This window comes from Aspergillus nomiae, assembly GCF_001204775.2.
Source record: "Aspergillus nomiae NRRL 13137 chromosome Unknown contig00028, whole genome shotgun sequence".
Taxonomy (NCBI): Eukaryota; Fungi; Ascomycota; class Eurotiomycetes; order Eurotiales; family Aspergillaceae; genus Aspergillus; species Aspergillus nomiae.
Genome location: NW_015378083.1, coordinates 88,692 through 113,401, shown reverse-complemented (window position 1 = coordinate 113,401; position 24,710 = coordinate 88,692). Strand labels below are relative to the sequence as shown.

The window sequence follows — 24,710 nt, the reverse complement described above, 5'->3', positions numbered from 1 at the left end:
CAACCACCTTTGTTATACCTACGGTTTCTTCTTCACCTTTGCTGTCAAACTCGATGTGATCTATCTAGCTGCTACATTCAGCCGTCATGACATGTTGCTGCGCGATGGTATCATCTGCCAGACTCGAATGACCTCAGCTTGATTCTAGCAACTTGTCCTTTTCCCCTAATACTCAATTATTGCCTCCTGCCATACAAGGCCGGCAAAATTAGGCAATCGAGGCATGTCAGGAAGTTCACGGCATCTCCTCTCTTCCATCTTCAAATTTCCTGTTCTTATCGTAATAAAATCATTATCATCCACAGGCAATGTAAAGTCTCAATCAGATAATATTGGTACTCGTTCACGGTATATATCATTGAACGTTAAGCCATTTGCCACAACTCCAAGAAATCATTATCCCGAATAGCTTGACTACTTGGCAGCGTTTTAAGTCGCATTAAGCCCACCAGTTCATGTCCGGTATTCAGTGGGCTAGGGAAGGGCATGATTGAGAGATGTTAAGTACGTACTCCATCAGATCTTTCTCGAACCCCACAAGCGTTAATTGCGGAACACTCTATATTGAAGATACTCCGCCAACCCTTGTATTTTCTTGGTTCTCTGCGGGGAAATCTGGACTGTATTGGAATGCATAAGTAGGTTGTCATGGACCTGATGGTAAGACTAGAAATATATGTAGAAGAAATATATATTTATTTACATATGTCATGACGAGAGCTTACCTTAGTACCAGATCCGCCCGTTTCCGAAGGAAATTGCGGTACGCGAAACACTTTTATGTGCAAATAAGGCTGCAGATAGGCTATATCAGCTTTAAACCTATCTTTTTGTTTTATAATTATTTTTTAATAATATAGCTTTTGAAACCTAATCTACAAGTTACTGTGGACGAGTACCATGGATTTTTATTCCCCCCCCCCTTCCCACTCGTGGTGCCCATAGAAGACCCGTGCTTTCGGTCGCGAACAAACGACTGCCCATTAGGACAAAGCTCACCAGTCAGACATCATCCTTGGACACCACCACCATCTCACTTTATTCTCCGCCATCTTCGGGCTGCTGAGCAACAATGTGCTGCTCTGCATTGCCCTTGGATTCTTTCGCTCCAGTAGATGTGAGCCTCAGTAAGCAATGAATCCAGGTTGAATAAAAAGACGCAGTACAACAGTATGTGTCCCTGATGACTCTCCAACGGTTTGAATACCAGCCTTTCTTCAGGGAATTCCTGCATCAATATTTATCCTATAAATTTTATGATACTTTGACGATCGATCAACTAATCTGAATTCTATGCATGTCTAGTGGCTTCACACCCATCAATCAAAGCAGGCCCCGTCCAGCCAACAACAATGCCCCTCATCCCTGACGAGTCAGGTCTCGCGTCGCACCATACCTTCGCATCTCCACCGGAACGGTTAGTGACTAGAAGCACTCCATCTTCCACCGTTCACAGTCGAGAAACGTCCGCCGTTAGAGGAAGACCAACCGACCCCTCCACGCTCACCCCTTCCACCCTTCAACCTCAAAATACTCGCCGCGGCCACTCTCACTCCAAAAGCCCCGAGACTGCTTCCGGACGCCCCGGCGCTGGCTACGATGCTACTCTGGAGAGGCGTCCTTCTAACTCATACGGACATCATCGCCAGACTTCGATTGTTCATGGGATCCAGCACTCTCGCAACCCCAGCTTTGCCGCCTCCTCCACCTCCAATAGTCCTCTGAGCCCAGAGATGATCGCGTCTCTCGGGCGTGGCGTTAGCGTTGAGCAAGATAATTCCCCACTGGGCCGACTGGAGCAGCTGGATATGCATACATTTCATCAGAACCAGGGGACCAACGGGACGGCTCATACTCCGCAGGGCATGTTGAGCACCATCGAAGATCGGGATACAGATGAAGCCGCCGAGGGCGGACCCGCGAACCCAGCACATAGAAGGATGAACTCGAGTGGGAAACCACGCTCTCATAGTCGGTCACATTCAAAGAATCATCATACAGAATCAAAGACAGTGGGGGAATATGCCTTACACCATCTTTTCAACTCTGTAAGCGCATTTCGACCCAGCTCAAGTATACCTGTAATAGCAGCTGACTGTGGGATAAGTTTGTTGGCCAGGCGGACAACAAGATAAACCAAGCCATTATGAAACTAGGCGAGTCTGATGTGCCTGTGGAAATGGTGTGCGGACCGGGAGCAGACCCTAGCTTTGATCAGTTGATCTCCGCCCTTGGCCATATCGCACGGCAAAAGCCGAAACCTTTGATTGATACAATCATGTTTTGGCGTAAAGCCAAAGGCGATGCTGCGATCATGGCCAAACAAGTACTTAATCAAGTATGGTTGAAGCTTCCCTGCGAGTAGATGTCCGCTAGCTAATCATCCCTAATCTTGCCAGCCAAAGGAGAACGGCTTACTTATACGGCGGAATACAGAACCCCCCCAAGTGGCTGCTGAAACGGCTGCTCAGTCAGATCACCCTTCTCCTAACCCAATCTTTCCCAGGAGTGACGATGTCATTTTGGCTGAGCGTCGTGCAACCGTATCGGTATATCTCGTTTGCCGAGTCTTGATTGAGATTTTCAACCAGAGTAGTCTTGCTTCTATCACAGTCGATATGGCTGAGCGATTGGAAGAAATTGTGTTTGGTCAACTCAAGACGGTTGATCCGGACCAGGTCGCAGCCTCTCCACTTCGCATAGCTAATTGGAGGATATACTCACAACTGCTCGGAATAATGAGTGAAACAAACTTCATAAGTGTCACGACCCGCTTTACCACGGAATTGGAACGGTACCAAAAGGAAGAGACACTTCGGGGACCTTCAAAGGACGGCGATGCCAGAGCTGAGCTTTTGATATTAGGGATGAGACATCTCCGGATCAGGACCCATCCAGACGCATGGCCTAAGTCGTGCGACTTCATGCGGTCATTGGCACGGTTGTTTGTTAATGCGCATGGGCAGCGGGTCAAGCAGGCTTACTGCTATATCTTTGAGAAACTGCTTCTCCCGGTTGCGGCGAATCCCAACTGCGATTTATCTCTGCCTCGGTGGAAGGACTTCTTGGATTTAGTTCAATCGCGCCTGTCACAAATGCTGACCAAACCTCGCCACTGGGCTGCTTCTTTCCCTCTCCACGTTTTACTCTTGTGTGTTTCATCTAAAGAGAACTTTTCTTCCCAGTGGTTGTCCGTCATTTTAGGGCTGCCACCAAGGCTAAAGGACCGTCCTACCAGGGGACCAGCTCTCCATGCCATGTGCCGCTTGCTTTGGACGTACTTTTTTCGCTACTCAGAGTCTCCGACGGCTACTCTCCGAAAGGTTGATGAAATAGCTAAAATTGCGCTACCCGTGGGCAAGAGAACATACTTGAGCACCGAGCAGGCGGTCACGGAGCCTTTGATTCAACTGGTGCGGATGATTGGATTCAAACATCCGGAGGTTTGTTTTCGTAACATCATATTCCCTATGATAAATTCGGATCTTTTCCTATCCGGCAAAGAATTGAAGATCGAGCAGATGGAGCCAGAGAAGATGGTCATCGGCATTAGATCGTTCCTTGCTATAGTTACCGACCTTGAGAATTGTGACCAACTATGCCCTCCGTTTCCAACTGGGTCGATACCGAACCCTTTCACTGACATATCAGCATCGACTAATCTGCTACGGCCCCAATTCCTTGCGGACCCGCGGTTGCCAACTGCTTTCGAAAGCCGAGACGATGCACGGCCACGCCCCGTCAACACTTCCAGGCTGAGTGACAACGTTAGGACTTACTATATCCGCTTCTGCGAGATATTGGGTAAAATCACCCTTCTCTGTGACAACACATTCGGTGGCCAGGCCGCCTTGGATGAGAAGTTTGGAGGCGCGACTCCGAAGACCCCGATCTCAGAGGCATTCGGCTTTGGGAGACGCGATGATCATATAAACGCATTGGATCAAAGGCAAGGCTTTTACGATTTGCTTCATGTTGCCGTTCAGGCACTACCCCGGTGCTTGTCAGATCATATACCGTTTAACTCGTTGATCAATTTGCTCTGTACTGGCACCGCGCACGTGCAATCCAATATAGCCTTCTCATCCGCAGAGTCTTTGAAGGCGATTGCCAGACAATGCCACGCGCAGCAGGTAACTATAGGCTTTGCTCGATTCATTTTTAACTTTGATGCAAGGTACTCAACAATGTCAGATGAAGGCATGCTTGGTCCGGGTCATATAGAGTCTACGTTGAGGCTGTATGTTGAGTTGTTGGAGATTTGGATAGAGGAGATCAAGCACAAGAGTAAGGGAGCCGTCGCAGCTGATTCGGGTGATAAGTCTGGCTCTGGTAGCCGCGCCTTACAGCTTGACCTCTCTAGCGTCCTGGCTCATGTTGAAGAGATTGAATCCCATGGCCTATTCTTTCTGTGCTCGCAGTCTAGAAGGGTGCGAGCTTTCGCCATAACCGTGCTGCGGCTTATCACGGAGTTTGATAGGGCGCTTGGTAAGGAGAACACACGAATAATCAAGATTCTCGAGGCCGACTCTCACCAGATCTTGAATGTAAGTGATGAGCAGCTCACCGTTGCCGAGAGAAGCCGCATTCAGAAAGGAAAGCGGAGGAGTGCATCACAAAACACACTTATCGAACTGTGTAGCAGTGAAGTGTCATACGATTCGACATTGTGGTCAAAGGTGTTTCCGAATATTATCCGGATCAGTTTTGAGACTTGTCCGTTTGCTGTTACTCTCGGGCGGGAGATTGTATGCGCAAGACTTGTTCAGATGCACAAAACGATAACGGGACTTGCTGAAAATCCCCAACATCCTCCATATGGCCCCTTGGATGCCACACAGGCCCGCCCCCATGGAAGGTTCCATATGACTGCTGAGATTCTGATCGAACAGTGGAAGCTTTACTTGGTCATGGCCTGCACGACTGTCAACAGTGTAGGCGCCCAGTCTCAGAGCCAGCTAGCCAATGCCCAACATGCGCGGAAATCTTCTAAAGGTTCCCAGCAATCAAATGACAAGATCAGTTCCGCCAGGAGCCTCTTTGCATTTGTAATTCCGTTGCTGTCAGCTGAGAGGGCCTCCATCCGCAATGCAATTGTTGTCGCTTTGGGTTCCATAAATACTAATCTTTATCGTACCTTGCTTGAGTCACTCCAGTACGCCGTCACAACCTGCAACGAGGAGGCTAAGATTCGCATTGGCACGCACCACCGATCTCCGAGCAGCCCAAGACGCAATCGAAGAACAGATAGGCTGCGGACGGAAGTCACACATGTTTACAAGCTTACATCGCATTTTCTGCAGGAGCCAGAAGTGTATAATGACGACTGGATCGTCAACAATCTCGTTACATACGCGAAAGATCTACGGATATTTTTGAGTGATGCTGAAGTTCAGAATGATTGGGAATTCCAGCGGCTACGATTTCACTACTGCGGGCTAATGGAAGAGCTTTTTGAGGGAATCCATCGCACAAAGGATTCTTCACGTTGGATACCATTCGAATCCAGAAAGTCCGCGTTCTCTCTCATGGAAGATTGGTGTGGATACTCTCCAAACCAGGCCCAGATCTCTCAGAGAGAGGAAAATATGCGAAAACTTGCCATTACAAACCAGCGCGAAACCGGTGACCTACGTAACACTGCAGCAGCCATGGAGATAGAAAAGAAGAATTTACGTGCAGCGGCGCTTAGCGCAATGGCATCTTTGTGTGTAAGTACCTGCTTCACCCCCCATGACTGATGTCGTCAGCTAATTCTTGAAGGCGGGACCTATCAGCATTACTACAGAAAGTGGCTCAGTGCTTCAATTCGATGTGGGGCGAATGCTATCGTGGATCGATATTATCTTTAGCACTATCAGTGATAAGTGGCATGCGATTGGCAGACGAGCACTTAAGAATCTGATCGTTCACAACAAAGAACATGCTTACCTGCTGGAACGGTCGATAGAGATGTGCTATGTCACAGAACGGCCCAAGGCTCTAGAGAGTTACTTTGAAGTGGTTTCTGCGGTACTCATCGAGCACACGGACTACCCGCTTGGCTTCTGGAGGATCTTGGGGGCAGTCCTCGTCACCCTCGGTAATCAGAAACGGGAAATCAGAATGAAGTCTGCCAAACTTCTTCGCATCCTAGAGGAACGCCAACAGAAAAGCTCTAGACTGCAAGACTTCGACATCAGCATTTCTGACAAAACCACCGCAGTATACAAACTAGCACAGTTTGAAACGTCTAAGCGTTTAGCAAAACAACACTCTGACCTTGCTTTTACTCTCTTTTCAGAATTCTCCTTACACTTCAGGAACTTGCGGCCCGATAGTCAACGAAACATGGTTGCTGCTATTTTGCCATGGGTACAGACAATTGAGCTTCAAGTCGATCCCAACGGCGGGCCCACGGCCAGGTCGTATATGCTTTTAGCTAACCTTTTCGAGATCACTATTCGGGGCAGCACTATACTTCCAAATGAAGTCCAAGCTCTTTGGCAAGCACTGACAACAGGTCCACACGGCGGGAACGTGCAGCTGGTCCTTGACTTTGTTATTAGTCTTTGCTTGGAGCGTAAAGAACAGAACTTTGTGGAGTATGCTAAGCAAGTTGTTGTTTTCCTTGCAGGAACTCCTGCTGGTTCAAAGGTTATCGAGTTTTTCTTGCTGCAAGTTGTTCCCAAGAATATGGTACAGGAGAGAAAAGATATAACCCCGCCTCCGCCGGATATCAAGGGTTTGCCTTATGTCGCAGACCTGGCAACTGTACTCCCGGTAGGGAACAAACAGGCAGGGCTTTCTCTTGGCCAAGTCGCTCTTATCTTTCTCGTGGACTTGATGGTTGCTCCCGTTACCCTTCCCCTGGAAGATGTAGTCAAGCTACTTCACGTTGTCCTGATTCTCTGGGATCACTACACACTCACCGTACAAGAACAGGCTAGAGAAATGTTGGTTCACCTGATTCATGAACTAATTGCTGCCAAGCTTGAAGACGACGCCTCAGCTGGAACTAGGCAGTCTATCGAAGATTTTGTAGAGTCTATCCGCAAAAGCGACCCAAAGGTGGTCTGGGAATACGAAGACCTCAATGACAAGGATGAAGAGGATACCGGCAGCCGTGTTCCTCCGTCAATGGGAAGTGTGACTCGGCAGGTTGTTGATTTCTTCAGTTTGGCATATGAAGGTATAAATGATCTTTGGGCCAAAGAGGCTCTGAATTGGGCGACTTCTTGCCCCGTACGACATCTTGCCTGTCGATCATTTCAGGTATTTCGCTGCATATCCATGTCGTTGGATTCTAGGATGCTTGCAGATATGCTAGCTCGACTGTCAAATACTATTGCGGATGAGGAAGCAGACTACCGGACATTTTCGATGGAGATCCTCACAACGCTCAAGATTATAATTAGTTCCTTGGCCCCAACGGATCTTCTGCGCTATCCACAATTGTTTTGGACCACATGTGCATGTCTAAACACAATCCATGAGACAGAGTTTATTGAGAGTATTGGTATGTTGGAAAAGTTCATGGAGCGCGTCGATCTGAGTGACCCAATGGTTGTCACAGAGCTTATCAAAGGCCAGCCTCCTAAATGGGAGGGCGGATTTGATGGTCTTCAGAATCTAGTCTATAAAGGCTTGAAATCATGCGAATCGCTTAACTTGACACTGGATGTTCTGCACCGTTTGAGTGGTTTTCCAAACAACGAACTCATGGGTGATGGTAACCGTCTTCTCTTCACAATTTTAGCAAACATGGCCCACTTTCTACATCAATTTGATCCTGCTGTCGATGATCCGAAGACACTTGCTCGTGCCACGTTGTTAGCTCGTGTTGCTGAGAGTGAGAGATGCCCCCGCCTTGCAGCGTCTCTCCTCGGGTTTGCAAATGGACAGTATAAGGCCGAGAACGATTTCTTGAGCCACATTATCACGGAAATTCGCTCGTACTACTTCCCTCGACAAGATGTCCAGAGTCTTATCTTTCTCATGGGCTTGTTGACCAACACGACTGATTGGTTCAGGGTCAAAACCATGAAGATACTTTGCGTGCTCATTCCCGAAATCGACATGCGACGGGGAGAGGTGACATGCCATGGCCCTGACTTGATCTCGCCCCTTTTGCGTCTTTTGCAAACCGATCTTTGCCCTCAGGCTCTGCAGGTGATGGATCATATTATGACTGTCTCAGGAAACCCTATGGAGCGTCATCACCTTCGGATGAGTATGGCATCGTCGTCTTCATCTCGGGCTATCCGCAAAGAATACGAGCGTATTCAAAGTCTGTATGGTATACCAGAACCCAGCGGATGGTCCATCCCGATGCCTGCTACCCAGTCGAGTATCACCCGCCATAACGTCCACGCTGTCTTCTACACCTGTGCTGAGGTCGATCGCATAGAAGTGCAAGAGACCGCTCCCTCCGAAGTAGAGTTCCATGCGGACGAATACAACGATTCCTTCTTCCCTATGCGGGCTGATACGATGAAGTCTATTGACACGCAGGCGGATGGCAATATTGGAGATATTGTACAGAAACTGGACAGCCTAGACGACTTTTTTGAGGAGACCGAGACAAGTAACCCGACAATTGACTCTATTCCAGACTCGGCATTGCGTGGCTTTACAGGGGCCTACGTTGACACTAGCGCCAGTCTTTATGATCAACAAACAGCCCCAATTTTACGGAAGTCTCTCGCCCGAACAGCTTCCTCGTCGTCCTTCCACAACGGCCTCGCTGAATCTCGACCCCCAAATTTCCGGTTCGACGGCCCTGGGGTACATTCACCAGTGGCACTGACACCTCAGGCGTCGAGTCAAACGTTACGCCCAGTGTCGCACGCTCGTTCTGTCACGTCTCCTGTCAATCAATTATTTTCCCCGACGTCATCCAGTGTCCAATTTGCCAGTCCACCTATTGGCTTCAACGAATCTGCGTTCCTCTCCGATGATGAGGTGGAAGAAGGAATGTATGATCTCGATGAGCGTATCATAGCTAATAGACTGGCACCTCATCAACTCAACCAAACACGTAGCGCAACTGATGGGTCCTCGTCACTTGAGTCCATGATCCGCAGTGGTATGAGACGGCTTACTGGCGGCGCCGCGAATAACCGAGATAAAGAGCGACAGCGCGATCTTGTCCGAGCTCAACACCGGGCTATGGCTCAGACTGCAAGTTCACCCCGTGTGCCGAAAGTGCCGCAAGAGTATCTCACGGGTCCAGTCAGCAACCCGGCATCACCGGGTCAATAAGCATCCGATTCATCTTTGCAATGCATTTTCGCCTACGGAGCATACTTGGTTTGTATAAGCATCCTTTTTTCTTGTCAGCCATACGTTACTTTTTGCTTCAATCTGATAATCCGTGCAATGTGGGGGCGTTTCTGCACAATTCAATTTCGGAGATTACATATACTACATACCCGCTTGTCATTGATTTTTCTCTCTGGGATGTTTTATACAGGCCAGTAGTTATTCCTTGCGGTAGAAGTTAGACTTATGTATATTATCTGGGTCAAACCCGAAAGGAATACACCTATAATCTCGTTATATTTGTCCAATTGCCCGCAAATGCAATTCTAGCTCTGCCGCATATATCATCGCATATAAAGTGAGGGAAAAAAAAGAACAGAAGACTATGTAGGGTTCTCAAAACAGTGCAGCGCTAAAAGAAAATCAACCAGGAAATAATGATACCAATCCGAGCATAATTTGCTACTATTGAGTGGCCGACTGCTCTTGTAGCCATTTGTAAACCACCGAGAAGTCCTTACCTCGATGCTCATCTTCCACCGCTTTATACACCCCCCGGGCCTTATCGGCCAAGGCGAGAGGAGTACCGGACTCCTCCGCAGCGGAAATAGCCAGTCGAAGATCTTTATTCATTAAACTTATGCCAAACCCGCCGGCATATTCGCGCGACGCTGGCGCGGTCTCGACCACGCCCGGAACAGGGTTATTGATTTCCATCGGCCAGCAGCGACCAGTCGACGTATTGATCATATCGGCCAGAACCTTGGGGTCGAGCCCGCAACGGATTCCCAGATTCATGACTTCGGCGGTAGCAATGTTGTTGATGGCCAGGAGATAGTTGTTGGCTAGTTTGGCAGAAACGCCTGTTCCTGAACTACCCATGTGCCATGCCTTCTTGCCCATGAGCATCAAAACGGACTGTACGCGATCAATGAGCTCTCCAGTCTGCGATGAAGCCCCGAACATAAAGGATAGCGTGCCGGCGCGGGCCCCCACCACTCCGCCTGACATCGGGGCGTCGACGAATCGCCCTTGGCGTGTTGTGTGGATAGCATTGGCAATTTCTTTGGACGAAGCTGGGTCGATTGTGGAGGTGTCGATGAACAAACGCTCCTTTTCTAGGGCCGGGAGGTCGCCATCGCGGAGCATACAATAGAAGACGTCCTTGACGTGTTCGGGTTCCGGAAGGCTGGTGACTATCACTGTCTGGAGATGGTAGTTTAGTTTGTGACTTCATTTTCTTAACCCCACGAGAAACTAAGCAAATAATGCCAATCATTTTCTTTTCTTCTTTTTTGTCCCTCTTGCCAATGCAAGTACTCGAGTCCATGAGTGGATTTATAGCACTGTCCAGTCCATAATTGTGACTCCTTTTAACCAAGGTTTGTGCAGACCCTTGTGGCATGAATTGTTCCCGTGGGGGGGAAATAAAACACAACGCGTAACTTACCGATTGTTCCGCCACTTCTCGTGCGTTTTGAGCGATAAGCACCTTGGAGGTGTCTTCCTTAGCTCCACTGTTCCGGACAGCTTCTTGGTTCTCTTCGACGAATCTTTTGGCGGTATTTTCGTTTACGTCGCGGATAATTAGTTTGTCAGATGCGGGGATCTTAGCGCGCAAGTTCTTGGCCATGGCGTAGCCTGTGGAGACAATGATGTTTAGTTCCCGGTAGTGCATGCGGTTAGAAAAGGTAAAAGGCGCGAAGTAGAACGAGATGGTTTATTCAAAATGGGTTCGGGTGTAAGGAGATAAGGAGTGCTAAGTAAACATCGGAGCTGTGGCCCAGTGCCTCCCAGTATACAGGTCGATCATTCTAGGTGGTCGGGGAAAGCATAGGGATTATAGTTGAACCAGACAAAATATTAACATACCCATTTGGCCTAACCCGACAAACCCCCATGTAGCATCACGTCGTAATGAACTGGAGAACGCTCTAGTAGCTGTGAAAGCTGACGGCGACAAACGTAGAACAGGAGAAGTGGCAGACACCCTCCGCAGAGGAAGGGATAGCGCACGCGACATGCTCATCTTGACAACTCAAGGCTGTGTACTGGACAGAGCACCAGGTGACTGGTAAATTAAGTATGGGTGTTTTCCGTCGGGCGTGCAGACGATGAGAGAAAGAAATGGGGGAACAGCTATAATTATATTTGGCTTCCGGTGCAACCCATGTCCTTCAAAGCCGGGTAATAAAGTTCAAACGCTGGCTTCAGCTGCAACGGTAGGTCAGAATCGTGAGGGTGGATGGACTCGACGGGAATAAGGAAACGAGGTATTTTTGTCCGTTGCTACCCGAGCTATCCACCCACCAGGGGAGCATCGGAACCTCTCAGGCACAAGATTTGGTAACTCCAAGTGGTCTGACTTGCTCTCGACGCTCCAGCTTCTCCGCTCTCTCCGTTCGTCTCCATGCGGGGAAGTCCTCTTCGGGAATGGCTGCGGAGCTCCGAGAGCCGATATTCTCACGTGAAAGACAGTCCTAACGCCCTTGAGTTTAGCGGGCAAGCGCCGGATCTGTAAGGGAGACTAATAACTTAGACCCTGTTGAGGCTGCATATAGTTTATACACCGAAGTTGATGTATACTGACGCCAACGTGCAGGATAGACGTACCTTCCCTCCCATGGATTTCTTTTCCTAACCTTCGATTTCATCACTCATTTTACCCTTCGCTTTTTTCTCGGGTTTCATCCTATTTTGTTATAGTCGGCTTTTCCTGAAGTTTGTACAAGTTGGAAATCTAACTTTTTCATGATGATTATTCACGTCTTCAGACAAACATGACTCGAATTAGCTCGTTTCCCCGATACTCTCTAGTATTCATACATAAATAGAATAAACTGTAAAAAGAATGCGTACATCGTCTTCACGTAATAATCCATATATTAGAGTGTGATTTCGCATGATTCGCTGGTATCGCGAACAGGTTCGACGCATATCCGAACTAGTCGATGGTTCCCCCAAACAGTTCGAGGAGCCAGCGAACAGCTCACTTAGATAGGAATTTGCTCGACGGACCGAACTAGATAATCGACTAGCTAGAATGCTGAGTAAATGCATATGCGAAGGAGTTCGCTACTCCCTGAGCCTGCGACTCATTCGGAGACCTCACTCGGCCTTATATGAATCCTACTATTACAAGTCCTTCTGTTATAAGTCCTACTGCTACAACAAATCAAAAGAGGTTAGGGGGACTCTTCAGTTGAAACCGTGAACATACCCAAAGACTGCCGTGGTGGAAAATGTCACGGGTGAATGTTGACAATGACGCTTACCGTTTATAGTTGTCAGGGCTGTACAACGATACTGTACATATACATAACAAAAACACCAATGATATACAGTCGGCGACTGTATATCACCTGCTCTCTAAGTACATCCATGTGACGCGATAGTACTAGTAGCTAGTAAAGATTTAACCAACCGTTGAATTGATTTATAACTTCCAGTATTATCATTGCAACTTGAACCCTGGTAAATAGTATCGGGTATCTGGTAAGTATGTCCAGCCAACTCCAATAGGCTGTCAAGTCACGCTTTCGGGTATCGTTCAAGCTGCGACCTACTTTGGTGTTGACTGTAAGTTCCTTCCCCAACAAGCACGGCGGTGCCTGCCATGTATGGAAGACACCATACTCTTTCCTTATAGCGAGTGAGAACATGAAGGAAGTTTCCCGCTCATTGTTCGTTCCTCCTTCATCTTCTCCATCTCTTCCTTCTCTTCTTCACTCTTACCTTGCTGCTTAACCTGATTCCTGTTCTCCTCGTTCCCTGCGCTGTCGAATGACCCGTTGTTAGTCGTTTATCAAACACGTACAACTATACATCGGAACATCCCCCAAAGAGTCTGTGTGCCGTCAGCTCAGTTCCTGTTGAAGGTTGTCAGTTACTACAACGCTACCATGGCTCCTCAGCACTCGGGTGATGTCTTGACCCCCCTGCTCGGCGCTTTGAACCTTCAGGCGCAGCGTCCAAAATATCCTTTTGTCTTTCTTCCGGATCAGATGCCCCAGATACCGCAGATACCTCAGGTGCCATATATGTACCCAAACGTTCTTCCGTACCCGACCCTTCCTTATCTGGTGAACTGTAATGAGGAGCAGAAGAACGAAAGCCTCAACCTTCCATTTCAGATGATGAAGACTCCTAACGGTTACATTCTTCAAGACTTGGAGAGTCTGACACAGCAGGATCCCCCAATTCCGCGGGCAGTGCCTGCAATGTGGACCAATCCGTCCGATCTTACACTCGCTAAATGCCTCGAGAACCGGGAGGGTATCACGAATGTTTACATCCGGGGCTTCCTGCCGGAGACGACCGATGAGATGCTGTACGCATATGCATCCCGCTTCGGAAAGATTGATCGTTGCAAGGCAATCGTGGATTTAGATACGGGTCTTTGCAAAGGGTATGTGACGTATCCATTATTCCCACCTCATCACTCACGGAATCGGTAGCTTTGGCTTTGTGCAGTATTACAACTTCGAATCCTGCGAGAATTGCATTCGGGGTTTCTTCTATCTTGCTATCAAGCCAGCTTTGCTCAGGTAAATCACTACTTGCGATGCTCAATGGACGGCGATCATGGCTAATATGGCTAAGAAATCTCGTAACTCGCGTCTCAAGGATCTGGAAGACAAAACATCCACTAATATATACTGCACCAATATTCCGAACGACTGGACTGAAGCAGTGAGCCGACTGATCTTTTCATCGTTATCGGGCTGACAAAAATTTCTCTTCAGGATCTTCGTCGTCATTTTGAGCCCTACCGTGTCGTGTCCGAGAAGATTAGCCGCGATGAAAAGACGGGCGTGAGTAAAGAAGTTGGATTTGCCCGGTAGGTGTTGCAGCCCATTCCATTATGTTCTTGAATCCTAACATCTTGCCCAGATTCGAGACCCGTGAGATTGCAGAGAAAGTGTTGGCCGAATTCCACAATGCCGTGGCAAAAGATGGCGCCAAGTTACTTCTTCGCTTTGCAGACACAAAAGCTCAGAAGCTGCTCAAACAGCAAAGCAATGAGCGCCGGGCTTATCGAGCCGGGGAGTATAATTACTCAGTTGAGGTAGTCCAAGGCTCAACCCCCTCGCCTTCTTTGCATCGTCTGCAACAGACTGCGTCCCATCTCAGCCCCAGCTCCCAAGTCAGTTATCCCTCGCCCGTGGGGATGGGCCCTACCTGGACTCCTGCGACATCCATTTCTCCTCCGTATGTATCAACAAGTGTATATAAGATATGAACCCGGCTGATGAGCAAACAGGTATCCTGTGGTGAAGAACCAGCCCAGTAATGTACACCTCAACACCTGGTCTGCCGGGAACAGCCCAGCGACATTTGATCATACGCCTGTCTATCGTGGACGGCTTCCCATTAGTCGTGTAGGCTGGATGGATTCAATCTCTGGCGGTTCGTCGAGGACAGTCTCGTCTAGGACTGCTTTGCCCAACTCTCCTTGTGCCGAATCCCATTCTGGGCCAACCGGCCCCCGGAAGGAGAGTATCAAGGCTGAGTCTTTGTCGCCTATTCCGTCCCGCAGGGAGATCGTTGTTAAATCTCCGCGATCCGTTCACTGAGTCACTTATGGATTGCTTCCGGTCTTACCACCACATTCGGCTCCATGACTACATGCCAGCATATGCTATAAGTTACAATGTTTACAAAAGCACGTTTTCCCATGTTAGTTCTGTCAATTTTGTTTGTTTTGTCACCGCCTTGCGGTCGTCTTTTGATTTTGCCAATTGCTACCTGGTCTTGATTTGTTTTGACAACATGCCCGTTCTATGGCGGTCGACAGCATGGCTTTTAAGATCTATATCCTTTACACTTGGCCCGTGCACATGAAGACCATAAAAAAGGAGATCGATGGGTATGGTTGAGAATTGCTATTTGTGGTATCTGACTTAGAGACACATCCCTTTGTTCAACATGATAAAGGTTAGGTAAATGTTTAATGGAATTTGTACTCACGACGTTGCAAACAGCAGCCCACAGCGATATATAAAATCTATTCTTCTACCGTATACATAGAGATATAAGAGGAAAAGAGAAAGCCGTGAAAGAGGGCGGTGATAGAAAGTGGGGTCCAATACGCAATGTCATCCAATCTTCTCAGATCGCTCTCTATGCAAACATCGGATGAAACAAAGAATATCTGCGTGAGCAGTTTGACAGTCCTGGTAACACTCCATGCCGGCGGTCAAGGGGACTTAATTGCGCCCCAGCCGCTCCTCCAGGTCTTCAGTCAACTCATATGCTGGTCGGTAGTTTTTAGTGACTTCGTTATCTGCCGCAATGTCGACGCGAAGCTTGGGATTCGGGTGAGTATCCGTCTGGCCGCCGAGACTCGTGTATCCCTGGTCGTAGAGAGGGCAGTATTCTAAACCCAGTTGACGGATGAAAGCCCAGATCTCCGCATAGTGCCAATCGATTACTGGGTGGACACGAACAAAATCGGGCCAGCCACTATCCGTCCGATCGAAATGAGTCAACTTAGCGCCATGGGGGTCCGTCCGGCGAGTGCCGACGAAAATCGCCTTCACACTCGGATGGAGGGATAGGTAGTGCGCAAAACTCGACTTGATCGTCGTCTTCGGCGGCTCCGTCGTGTACTTTATAATATCAAGATGGTAGGCGTTCGACGACCACTGGACGAACTCCTCGACTGTAGGGAAGGGATCCGGCGGTAGAGCATATATCGCCGGAATGGACTTAAGACCGCCGTTTTCGGGCGGTGGATGCGGGTGCAGACTGGCGAGGAAGATCACCAGGAGGACCAGACAGTCTTTTCCGCCGTTATAAGAGAGGGCGAGCTCTGGGAGGCTGTAGCGAGAGAGGGCTGTTGCGGCGACATCGAGGGAGATACGAGTTTGGCGTTGGACGGCGGCAAGGAGGGAGTCGGGGGGGTGGGATTCGGCGAGGAAGCTGTGCACTTTGTGGTGGCATTGGGCGATAATTTCTGAGAGCGAGGAGGATGTTGTTGTTGTTGTTGGCTGTTGTGTGGAGGGTGTGGAAGTGCATTGCGCTTGTGGGGAGGGAAGATGGGGCGCCATGTTTTTTAGGTTCGAGGTGCCTCCATTTAATTGAGTTAGGGCCGGGTCTGGTTGAATGGCTGTGTCGGTCATTCTTCTTGTATATGTTCTATTGTTTATGGAGTGGGAGGGACTGATGATATGTGGTGGGGTGATGGTGGGCTGTTGAGTGAGTTGAGGGGCGGCCGGGGAATTTGAACAATTAACAGATGAGGCGGAAGTTGAATTCTAGAGAGTCGAATCGAACGAATCGTAACGATGTTAGCCGGTATTTAAAGATGGCAATGGATAAGTCTTTCACTTGCTGGTCCCGGTATAAACTCGGTCAGGGGTCAATTGAGTCGACCCTCGCGTATGTCGTGCGATAAGAAATCGAGACCGAGGGTGATGACACTTCTGGAGAATCTTCTGGTCTCCTGGTCGGGCCGAACGAATCGGTTCGCTCGCCCCGCGCCCCGCATGCTGACCGCTTTCTTATCGCATGTGCATTGCCTGATAGCAACGTTTTCTAGACAATCGCATTTCCATAATTTTATGCATGAAGATGTCCTTCGACTAGGTTGTGGTTATGTGCGAGTAAGACCCTGTTTGGGATGAAAGGCTACAAGCAAATCGAGGAAAGGACAAAGAGGTTCCAAGTTAGTGAGCACTTATCTACATGATGGCATTGTTCCCCGTACCGCCTGTTCGGGATTTGTTCGGCGGACTTGGTTCGGCCATTTAACTTTTTTATTTTATTTTTTTATAAAAAAAAATAACGAATTGCTTATTGATGTGACATCTACTTTTACCTCTAGAACCTAATATGAAGAATAGGTTAAGAGGCAATTAGGAGCATTCTGAAAGGGTACTGGTAGTACTTCCCGTCCGCTTAGGTGGGTCCACCAGCGAATCCCTCCTGTTGTATATTTTTAGTTTTTGTTTGCTTTATTCATCCATACGTCCTTCTTGCGTAAACAGCCGTAGGTTAGCCCAACGCTTTCTTTCATTTACATTACGTGCACTAGGTCCCTCAGGTCCGCGAGTCCTTCAGATATGTGAACTTATGCAATTGACATTTTTATATATAGCGAATTATCTAGTACAGTATACATCGCAACCATCTTACCCATCTTAGTATTATAGGAGACGCGGAATATAATTCCCACCCTCATTCGGAATCGGGATACCGATTACGCCAGAGAATATCCCTATCCATGTTCACCGAAGAGGGCATGAGAAGGGTCATGTATATTGACCATTATTTATCTTACCCGAGATTGGGAGAGAAGTCGAGTCAAAACGTATCGAACCCGACTGGATCTATCTATGAGATACCTTATCGGAAGAGTCTCGGCGTTGTCCCGAGTAGTGGTCGAGATTTATTAATAATAGATCCCCAGAGTATTGCAATCTACCTGTCAATCTTTCAGCGAAGCCTCTGTCACGAGGGTGGTCTGGTGCTGAGGAATACCTTCAAGTAACATTATCTCAAATCTTTGGAGACACTTGGATGTGGTACTATGAGCGTCTAGGTTGGGAAGTTCGATACACAGGCGGGAGAAGATTCCGGCCGCTTAGTGGTAGAAATATCGTTATTTATAGAGTAGGCTTAGATAGTCTACATAATCGCGAATCAATAGAATGAGGAGGATGATCTCTGGGTAGTCTATCTCAATATATGTATCATGTTCCCGCCTTTGCCTCGCTCAAATAATATCATATTTGAAAATTCATACTACTAGCCCTCTCCCAAACTCGGCTCGGACAGCCGACGGCTCTATGGGTCGGGCCAGATGTGGAAGGCCAGTTCCGATATAGATGTCGGTACCCCCGCACAATGGCCATTGCCCCCACATACAAATCCTCATCCTCCTCCAGTTTCATTTCCATGGGGCATTATTCCCCCGGGTCACTGCTCTCTCGGAGTCTATCTGCATTGCCAGGACGGTCTCTCGCATCTGCTGCCTGCTACCTGCCACCAGGCATCGAGCACTTGTCGCTATGTCTCGCCGTACGTCATGTATGACCTGTCGTTCCCGAAAGGTAATCCCATTAGCCTGCATCTTTTTTGAACTGAAGTTTACTTGCTTCCACTAAAGGCCAAGTGCGATCGATTCCTTCCTCGGTGTTCTACATGCGTGAAACTTGACTGTCCATGCTTGTCCCCGAAACAAAACCCTGAAGTTGTATGGCTTCCCCCCCAAATTAAAAGATCATTAGGTCATGGATACACCGGATCCGATCCAACGTTTGACCGTGTAGTCGGTTCCAGCGCCAGGCGGGGGACTTTGTTGTCAAGTAAGCTGGATTTCTTCCAATTGCGTTAGTATGCAATTGCAATATGATCCCATTCTGATACACGATGGAAGGCGACGAATGCGCTCGACACGTTGCACAAATTATTTCATCCACAACGGTATCCTCCGTGGATGACCTTCTAGATCAGGTAGACTCTAAAAGCAATGGCCTGGATGGAGAAACCTTCAGCCGTGGCCCCTTTGGGGTGTTCCAGATCCGAGATGCGGAAAGGCGAGTGACCGGAGAGCGCAACAGCGTTGTTGACGGTTGCCACTCACTAGGCGATCCCACTATAGATCAAGGTGGAATCAATACTCAGCCTGAAAGCGCTCCACTCCATGACTCATTTACAGTTTCGGATATTGATACAGAAAGTTTATTAATGCACCTTCCCACCGAGTCGTATCCGGATTTCATTCTAGATGCCCTTCTGTGGAAAGATCAGGATCAGATTTTCCCTCGAGAAGGATATGAGACGTTGCTACCCGACGATCACCAACCCTCGTTACAAGATGTTGATGAGCCGCTCGTTGAGGACAGTACCCGTCTCACAGAAGACTACTCTATGCCACCCTCAAATCGGTTTCTCTCCTCTGGTATCACGTCACCCACGATTGCATTTACCTCTCACTTTTCGGATCTGGATTTTCATTCTATCAGAGTTCTACTGGATTGTTACCGAAATACTCTAGTGCCTTGCTTCCTTCCAGCTCAAAAGTATGAACGGTCACCTTGGGAGTTCCTGCACATCCCAAAGGTACATGAAGCACTCGGAGAGGTCATGGTTCGGGGAGACGTGGGAAATGCAAAGGCAAGCTTGCTATTCGCTGTCTTAGGTGCAAGCGCTTTCCATGCGCACATACATATGTCTCCGTCGGAACAGAAATGGAGAACATGTGGTGGACAGTATCGAGCCCTCGCAAAAGAACGATTGGAACTGGCGTTGAAGGATCACTCGTCCGGCCACCAAAGTGAAAGTATGGTTGATATTCTCCTGGCGTTGACAAGTATGTTTACTCTCTGTGTACGTCCCTTCCACCCTTTCCAACTGCATCTAACTTTATTTTGCTAATTTTGCTTGGTCCCCCAAAGGTTGTCGGTGGCGATATTGATGAGGCATATGTCTACCTTCGACAAATCAGTGGTTTGAGGATTGACTCCAGCATCCGACAGAGCCACATTTCCGGAAGCCTGAGAATATTACAAACTATCGTTTTCTATATTCGAACTCTGCAGGATAGCGTCGGAGTTTATAGCGGGGAAAAGCTCGATCCTATGCTATACATACTTACGGACGAGACTGCAGCAAAAGACCATGCCAGGGGCATAAGTCCAGAATTCCAGGGAGGGCCTAGTATCCCCGCGACGAACGATTTTTTTGCTTCGACAAATGTTCCTACGTCGGCACAAACGTCCCGCAATACCAACCACAACCAGTCGACCTTTGAGCAGATATTCTCGCTTCCGACGTCTCTATTCCATTTGATATCCCGCACGACGAGACTAGTACGTGAGAATGAGGGGCTTGATTGCCATGCAAGCCACTTAACAGATACCTCCGATATACCGCTGAACGATCGTGTTAGCCAATTGGAGATCGATATATGGGATTGGAAGAAGAGCTTCTCCAGCTGCGAGGGAAAAGGATTGATGAGCGAGCGCTTTAATTGGTCATTTGTGCCCGACATGTGTACTGCAGCTTCACGGGCTGGGAGTCTCTCCTCTGAGCCTCCTCTGTGGGATTTCATTGAGGCAATGCACTCGGCTTTGCTCATTCATTTCTACCGCTCTGTCCGAAAAGTCGACTCATTGATGATACAATCTCTTGTTGAAAACACAATTGAGTCTTTGCAACGCTGCATGGATTCGAGGCGGAAGTCAAATGACCCATCATCAAATATCTGTTGGCCATTATTTTTGGCAGGCTGTGAAGCTCTGGACTTCAACACTCGGAGGAAAGTGGCAGAGCTTTTGAATGGAGAAAATACCCGCACCGGGATGTGCATGTTTGAAAATGCAGCACAGGCGCTGAGACTGGTCTGGTCGGCCCGGGACCACGAGAACGATCGTAATATCAGTTGGTCGACAGTGCTGAAGAATAACGCCATATTGACCAGACTGACACTTAGCTAGGATATCTTTGAGGGTCAGAGAGACCTGAGGGACTGTTATAATGGTATCAAGATGGTTTATTCGAAAACGTTCATGCGCCTCCCTGCATGTTTATATCAATACATGGTGACCGACAATAGAGTAGATGTATGTTCGTTTGCCCAAGGTATATTTGCTTCATTTGTCTCATGTTACATTGGTCGAAGAGTGTGGATGGCAATGCAATACTATCGGGGTACAATGTGGCTAGACAATCATGGCCATAATTCCCAATTTTAGGAGAGACGTTGGGCTCTTTCTAGCCCGATATCTTTAATAACCTTTGGATCACCTTACAGTGAGAACGCACCCCCGCTCAACTCCATCTCGAGCTCCAACTCTGGCTGGAACTCATAGTACAGGACGGCAGGATCAGAGGCGCGGAATGTGTACTCGGCTGCTTCTTCACTCATCAACTTTTTTGGCGTTCCATTTGCCTCGGCTGCCTCGACCAGCAATTGGATTTGGCAACATCTTTCCATAAGCGTGAACAAGAATGCTGCTTCATCAACCGTCCGCCCCACGGTCAGAAGCCCATGGTTCCTTAGAATTAGCGCCTTACCTTTGGGACCTAGCGCTTGTGCCAGTTTCTCGGACTCCTCATCCTTGAATACAATGCCGCCAAAGTCGTCGTATACTGCTTGAGCATCGCCAAAGAAGGTGGCAGAGTCTTGCGTTATCATATCCAGGCGCCTGCCAAACACTGACCATGCTCGGCCGTATGTGGAATGCATGTGACAGGCTGCATTCACATCCGGTCGACGCTTATGAAGTGCAGAGTGGATAAGGAAGCCAGCAGCGTTGACAGGATACATATTGTTACCCCCAATCGCTTCCCCAGCCTCATTCACCAGTATCATATCTTGCGCTTTGAGGAGTGCAAAATGACGACCGAACCTATTGCCCCGTTAGTATTTCCATAATCAGATGGGGACTTAAGAAGGCGTACGGATTGGTCCAAAAAGCATTAGGATGCTCGGGGTCTCGAAGTGAAATGTGGCCGGCCAACCCTTCATCGTACCCTCGGCGGGCAAAGACTCTAAATGCGCCAGCCATATGTTCTAGCATCGCATGTCTTTGCGCCTCAACTGATGTGTATGACGGAATCCCACCCAACGTAGGGCCTCCTCTTGAAATAGCTTGCAGTGCCGCACTGGCTTCCTGTTGCCCTTCTGGCTCGACAGCCAGAACCGTCTCGATGCTCGAGGGAGCTATTAGTGTTTGTGACATTTTCACGATCAAGTGAATTGACGCCCTCGATAGATTAGTACAGCTGATAATGAGTTATTCGCGTGAAAGTCGGATCTAAAATAGTAGCCTCACAAGAGATATTAGGAATTAAATAACTAAAATCGTCATATCCGCGAGACGTAGTGACGAAGTTCTACCTCCAGCCTACTTGGCAAGTCTAGGTAAGCGACCGCCGGTAGTGAATCGGGAAGCATTCGCCGACAGTACACATCGGGAGTTGCCTTCCACCTGCGAAACGACGTTGAAGGGTATTCATGCAAAGGTCTCGTGACATCTGAAATCACCTTGGACTTCGAATCTATGCTTAAAAGTCTACCTAGACTAAAACGAGACATTCTGGAATAGCTCTCTACCTTAATTTGCTGGATTAAAACTTCATTCTTTTTGAAAAAAATTTTATTCGCCTATGTATTTGTTGATTCTTTTTAAACCGGAAGTACAATATTCATTTGCTAAGGAACCGGTGCTGTTGTGCCCGTCAAAAACAATGTTTGCAAAATTAAGATGCCATGATACTCTTCTAGAGACTTGACTCTTCTACCGGCCTTGTGTGCGCCTTTTGTTTGGGGAAGGACCGCTGTGTCAAATAATCGCCTCCTGGGGGAATTTCAAGCATCCCGAGTTTTTCCTTGGTTGCCCATTGCTTCGCCTTCAACAGGTTGTAAAGCACGTTCAATGTAGGCATGGGCACTCCACGCGCGGTTCCAGCTGCCAAAGGCTCGCCAATGATATTTTCTACCTCGATAAACTTACCCTGCGTATCTGTTAGCATGTGTACCTCATCGATAAGGCCCAGGACTTCTGCAGAGCACCAGCAGCGGAAATACCTTGCGCATATCAACCAACATACTTGGCTGGTAATACATCGTCAAAGGGTCGAGCTCGAGCATTCTATCACACAATTCCGCCGGCAGATTTACACCATGTACCCTTGCAGCGGCCCGTATTTCCTCCATTGCTGGCCTGACCAGAGTCTGGACCGCATGATCCGTGAGCCTGATCCGGCCTGTATCCATGTCCGTGAGGGCACAGATGGAATTCCAGCATGCATTGTAGACAAGCTTTTCCCACCGAGAGTTCTGTACGTCTTCCACAAATCGACACCGTGTCTCGCACTGGGCAGTATACATTCCCGCAAATCGTTTGGCGGAGGCCACTTCCCCATCGCGACTTATATTGGGGTTGCGGAACGCGCCGAGAATCAGGAGATCGACGTCATAGTGTTTGATTACACCAGGAGATTCTTCCTGGGACCCGATCATGCTGATGCCGGATAGGCAGACGTTGTTTGGGAAGCGCTCGAGAATTGGCCTTTCGATATTTAAGCCATTTTGGATTAATAGAATGGCTGTATGCCCGGGCGTCACAGCGGGAGCTATCATGTCCGTGACTGTTGGTGGAATATCCGGCACATTTTTGGTCACTACGATAATGTAGTCCCAGGGAATATCACTGGTGGTCGGTATTTCTTTTAAAACTAATGGACAAACATTCCCATTAACGAGTTCGAGTACAAAGACAGGGCAGTAAAGGCTGTAAGTATGCTCACCTTCGCTGGGGCGCCAGCCTTTGATCGACCCGTGCTCACAGGAATCGATCTCAAATCCCTCTTGTAGTACCTTGGTATAGTTCGACCTAAGAACAGCAGCCACACGTCCAAGGCCGCTGGCCTCAATATTGAAAGCAACCATCGTTCCCACGCCCCCACTTCCGACGAGCAGAGCCCGATTCAACTCGGGCATATTGAGATTGAGCAGTGACTTGAGTGAGAACTGCTCGTAAAACGGTGTTGGTGAGAGCAGAGAAACGAGGATTGGTGAGGTGAGTGCCACGTAAGAACTTTCCGGTTGCAAAAGTCTACCACTTGTGAAATTCGTTCATATAAGCATGCCTATTGTATTTGACAAGATAGTCTCTCTCGCACATATCCATAACGAGTCCAGACAGTAAGAGGGGTCGGGCCAAAATGAAACTATCGGAGGGGACTGAATAACGGAGCCAACGCTCCAACATTAGGAAGGTCAACTCGTCGGGAACCAACCCCGTCTCGTGTCAATTCCTAGGAACTAATAGTACGAATGGTCCTGTCAACTGAAAGAGCCACCAAGTTTGTCATAGTATTTATATGGTAATTTAGGTCATATCGAATGTACTGCGTTGTTACAGTCTATTAATGCCCGTGGCCATCTTTCATCGAGACGGGAAACCCAGAAAATTCCGACGTTATCATAACGGGCTTTAAATGAATGTAAGATATCGGATCGACGTCGTGATTGCCCAGCTGGGGTTTACAGTTCGTGAGCAATTCATCCAGAGACATATCCGGAATAAGGAGCTCAACGCGAATTACTCATGCTCGAAAGCGTAATCGATTTCCGTGTGCCAAGTGTCTCGAAGCTGATGATTTGGGTTTACATTTTCCGAGGTGTCGGAGTTCATCTACTTCACTTGCAAACCAAATATTGTAGTCTGACCCCGTTGACTGTACTTACTCCTTATTCATGATATTAAGCTTAGTGTACGAATAGTCAGTCTTTGTGATGAATGGAACTTTGTTGGAGGAAGTTCGGCGAGACGTAATGTGCAATTCTTAGATACAGTTGTTGTGATACGTCAAGTTGGGTTACTTATAAAAGTCTAGAAACGAGCTAGTAATAGGAGATTCAACGAACCATTTAGGAGCACCAAACAGAGCTCTTTTCAAGCAGTACGATATACCTATTCTGTGTCTTTGTTGGGGCTTTCTTGGTTGCT

General features: G+C 48.2%; 6 protein-coding genes across 6 annotated transcripts; 2 read left to right on the top strand and 4 right to left on the bottom strand.

Moving 5' to 3' along the window:
* Positions 1-1,352: 1,352 nt before the first annotated feature.
* ANOM_003203 (putative cell morphogenesis protein (PAG1)) lies at positions 1,353-9,243 on the top strand (the record flags this gene model as incomplete). Its single annotated transcript, XM_015548460.1, has 4 exons — positions 1,353-2,048; positions 2,108-2,338; positions 2,400-5,711; positions 5,764-9,243. The coding sequence occupies 4 exons, from the start codon at positions 1,353-1,355 to the stop codon at positions 9,241-9,243; spliced, it is 7,719 nt and encodes a 2,572-aa protein (XP_015410514.1).
* Positions 9,244-9,625: 382 nt separating this feature from the next.
* On the bottom strand, positions 9,626-11,397 carry ANOM_003202 (3-hydroxyisobutyrate dehydrogenase). Its single transcript, XM_015548459.1, has 3 exons — positions 11,116-11,397; positions 10,694-10,884; positions 9,626-10,449 (listed from the first exon to the last, which is right to left on the bottom strand). Exons 1-3 carry the CDS (start codon positions 11,270-11,272, stop codon positions 9,709-9,711), a joined length of 1,089 nt encoding a protein of 362 aa, XP_015410531.1. The 5' UTR covers positions 11,273-11,397; the 3' UTR covers positions 9,626-9,708.
* A 1,748-nt stretch (positions 11,398-13,145) lies between these two features.
* Positions 13,146-14,819, top strand: ANOM_003201 (putative RNA binding protein MSSP-2; the record flags this gene model as incomplete). Its single annotated transcript, XM_015548458.1, has 5 exons — positions 13,146-13,651; positions 13,701-13,790; positions 13,937-14,083; positions 14,137-14,454; positions 14,507-14,819. The coding sequence occupies 5 exons, from the start codon at positions 13,146-13,148 to the stop codon at positions 14,817-14,819; spliced, it is 1,374 nt and encodes a 457-aa protein (XP_015410530.1).
* A 633-nt stretch (positions 14,820-15,452) lies between these two features.
* ANOM_003200 (FAD synthase) lies at positions 15,453-16,295 on the bottom strand (the record flags this gene model as incomplete). The annotated part of the gene is made up of 1 exon (XM_015548457.1): positions 15,453-16,295. One exon carries the CDS (start codon positions 16,293-16,295, stop codon positions 15,453-15,455), a length of 843 nt encoding a protein of 280 aa, XP_015410529.1.
* A 4,703-nt stretch (positions 16,296-20,998) lies between these two features.
* ANOM_003199 (uncharacterized protein) lies at positions 20,999-21,935 on the bottom strand (the record flags this gene model as incomplete). The annotated part of the gene is made up of 2 exons (XM_015548456.1): positions 20,999-21,602; positions 21,655-21,935. 2 exons carry the CDS (start codon positions 21,933-21,935, stop codon positions 20,999-21,001), a joined length of 885 nt encoding a protein of 294 aa, XP_015410521.1.
* A 541-nt stretch (positions 21,936-22,476) lies between these two features.
* ANOM_003198 (ketopantoate reductase family protein) lies at positions 22,477-23,698 on the bottom strand (the record flags this gene model as incomplete). The annotated part of the gene is made up of 2 exons (XM_015548455.1): positions 22,477-22,710; positions 22,784-23,698. 2 exons carry the CDS (start codon positions 23,696-23,698, stop codon positions 22,477-22,479), a joined length of 1,149 nt encoding a protein of 382 aa, XP_015410520.1.
* Positions 23,699-24,710: the final 1,012 nt, after the last annotated feature.

Bases quoted from the DNA above. Each gene is read 5' to 3' on its own strand.
- ANOM_003202 (XM_015548459.1), bottom strand. From the start codon at position 11,272: ATGAGCATGTCGCGTGCGCTATCCCTTCCTCTGCGGAGGGTGTCTGCC. The intron at 10,885-11,115 runs GTATGTTAATAT...TTGTCTCCACAG, and splicing joins TGTCGGGTTAGGCCAAATGG to GCTACGCCATGGCCAAGAAC. The intron at 10,450-10,693 runs GTAAGTTACGCG...TACCATCTCCAG, and splicing joins GAGAAGTGGCGGAACAATCG to ACAGTGATAGTCACCAGCCT.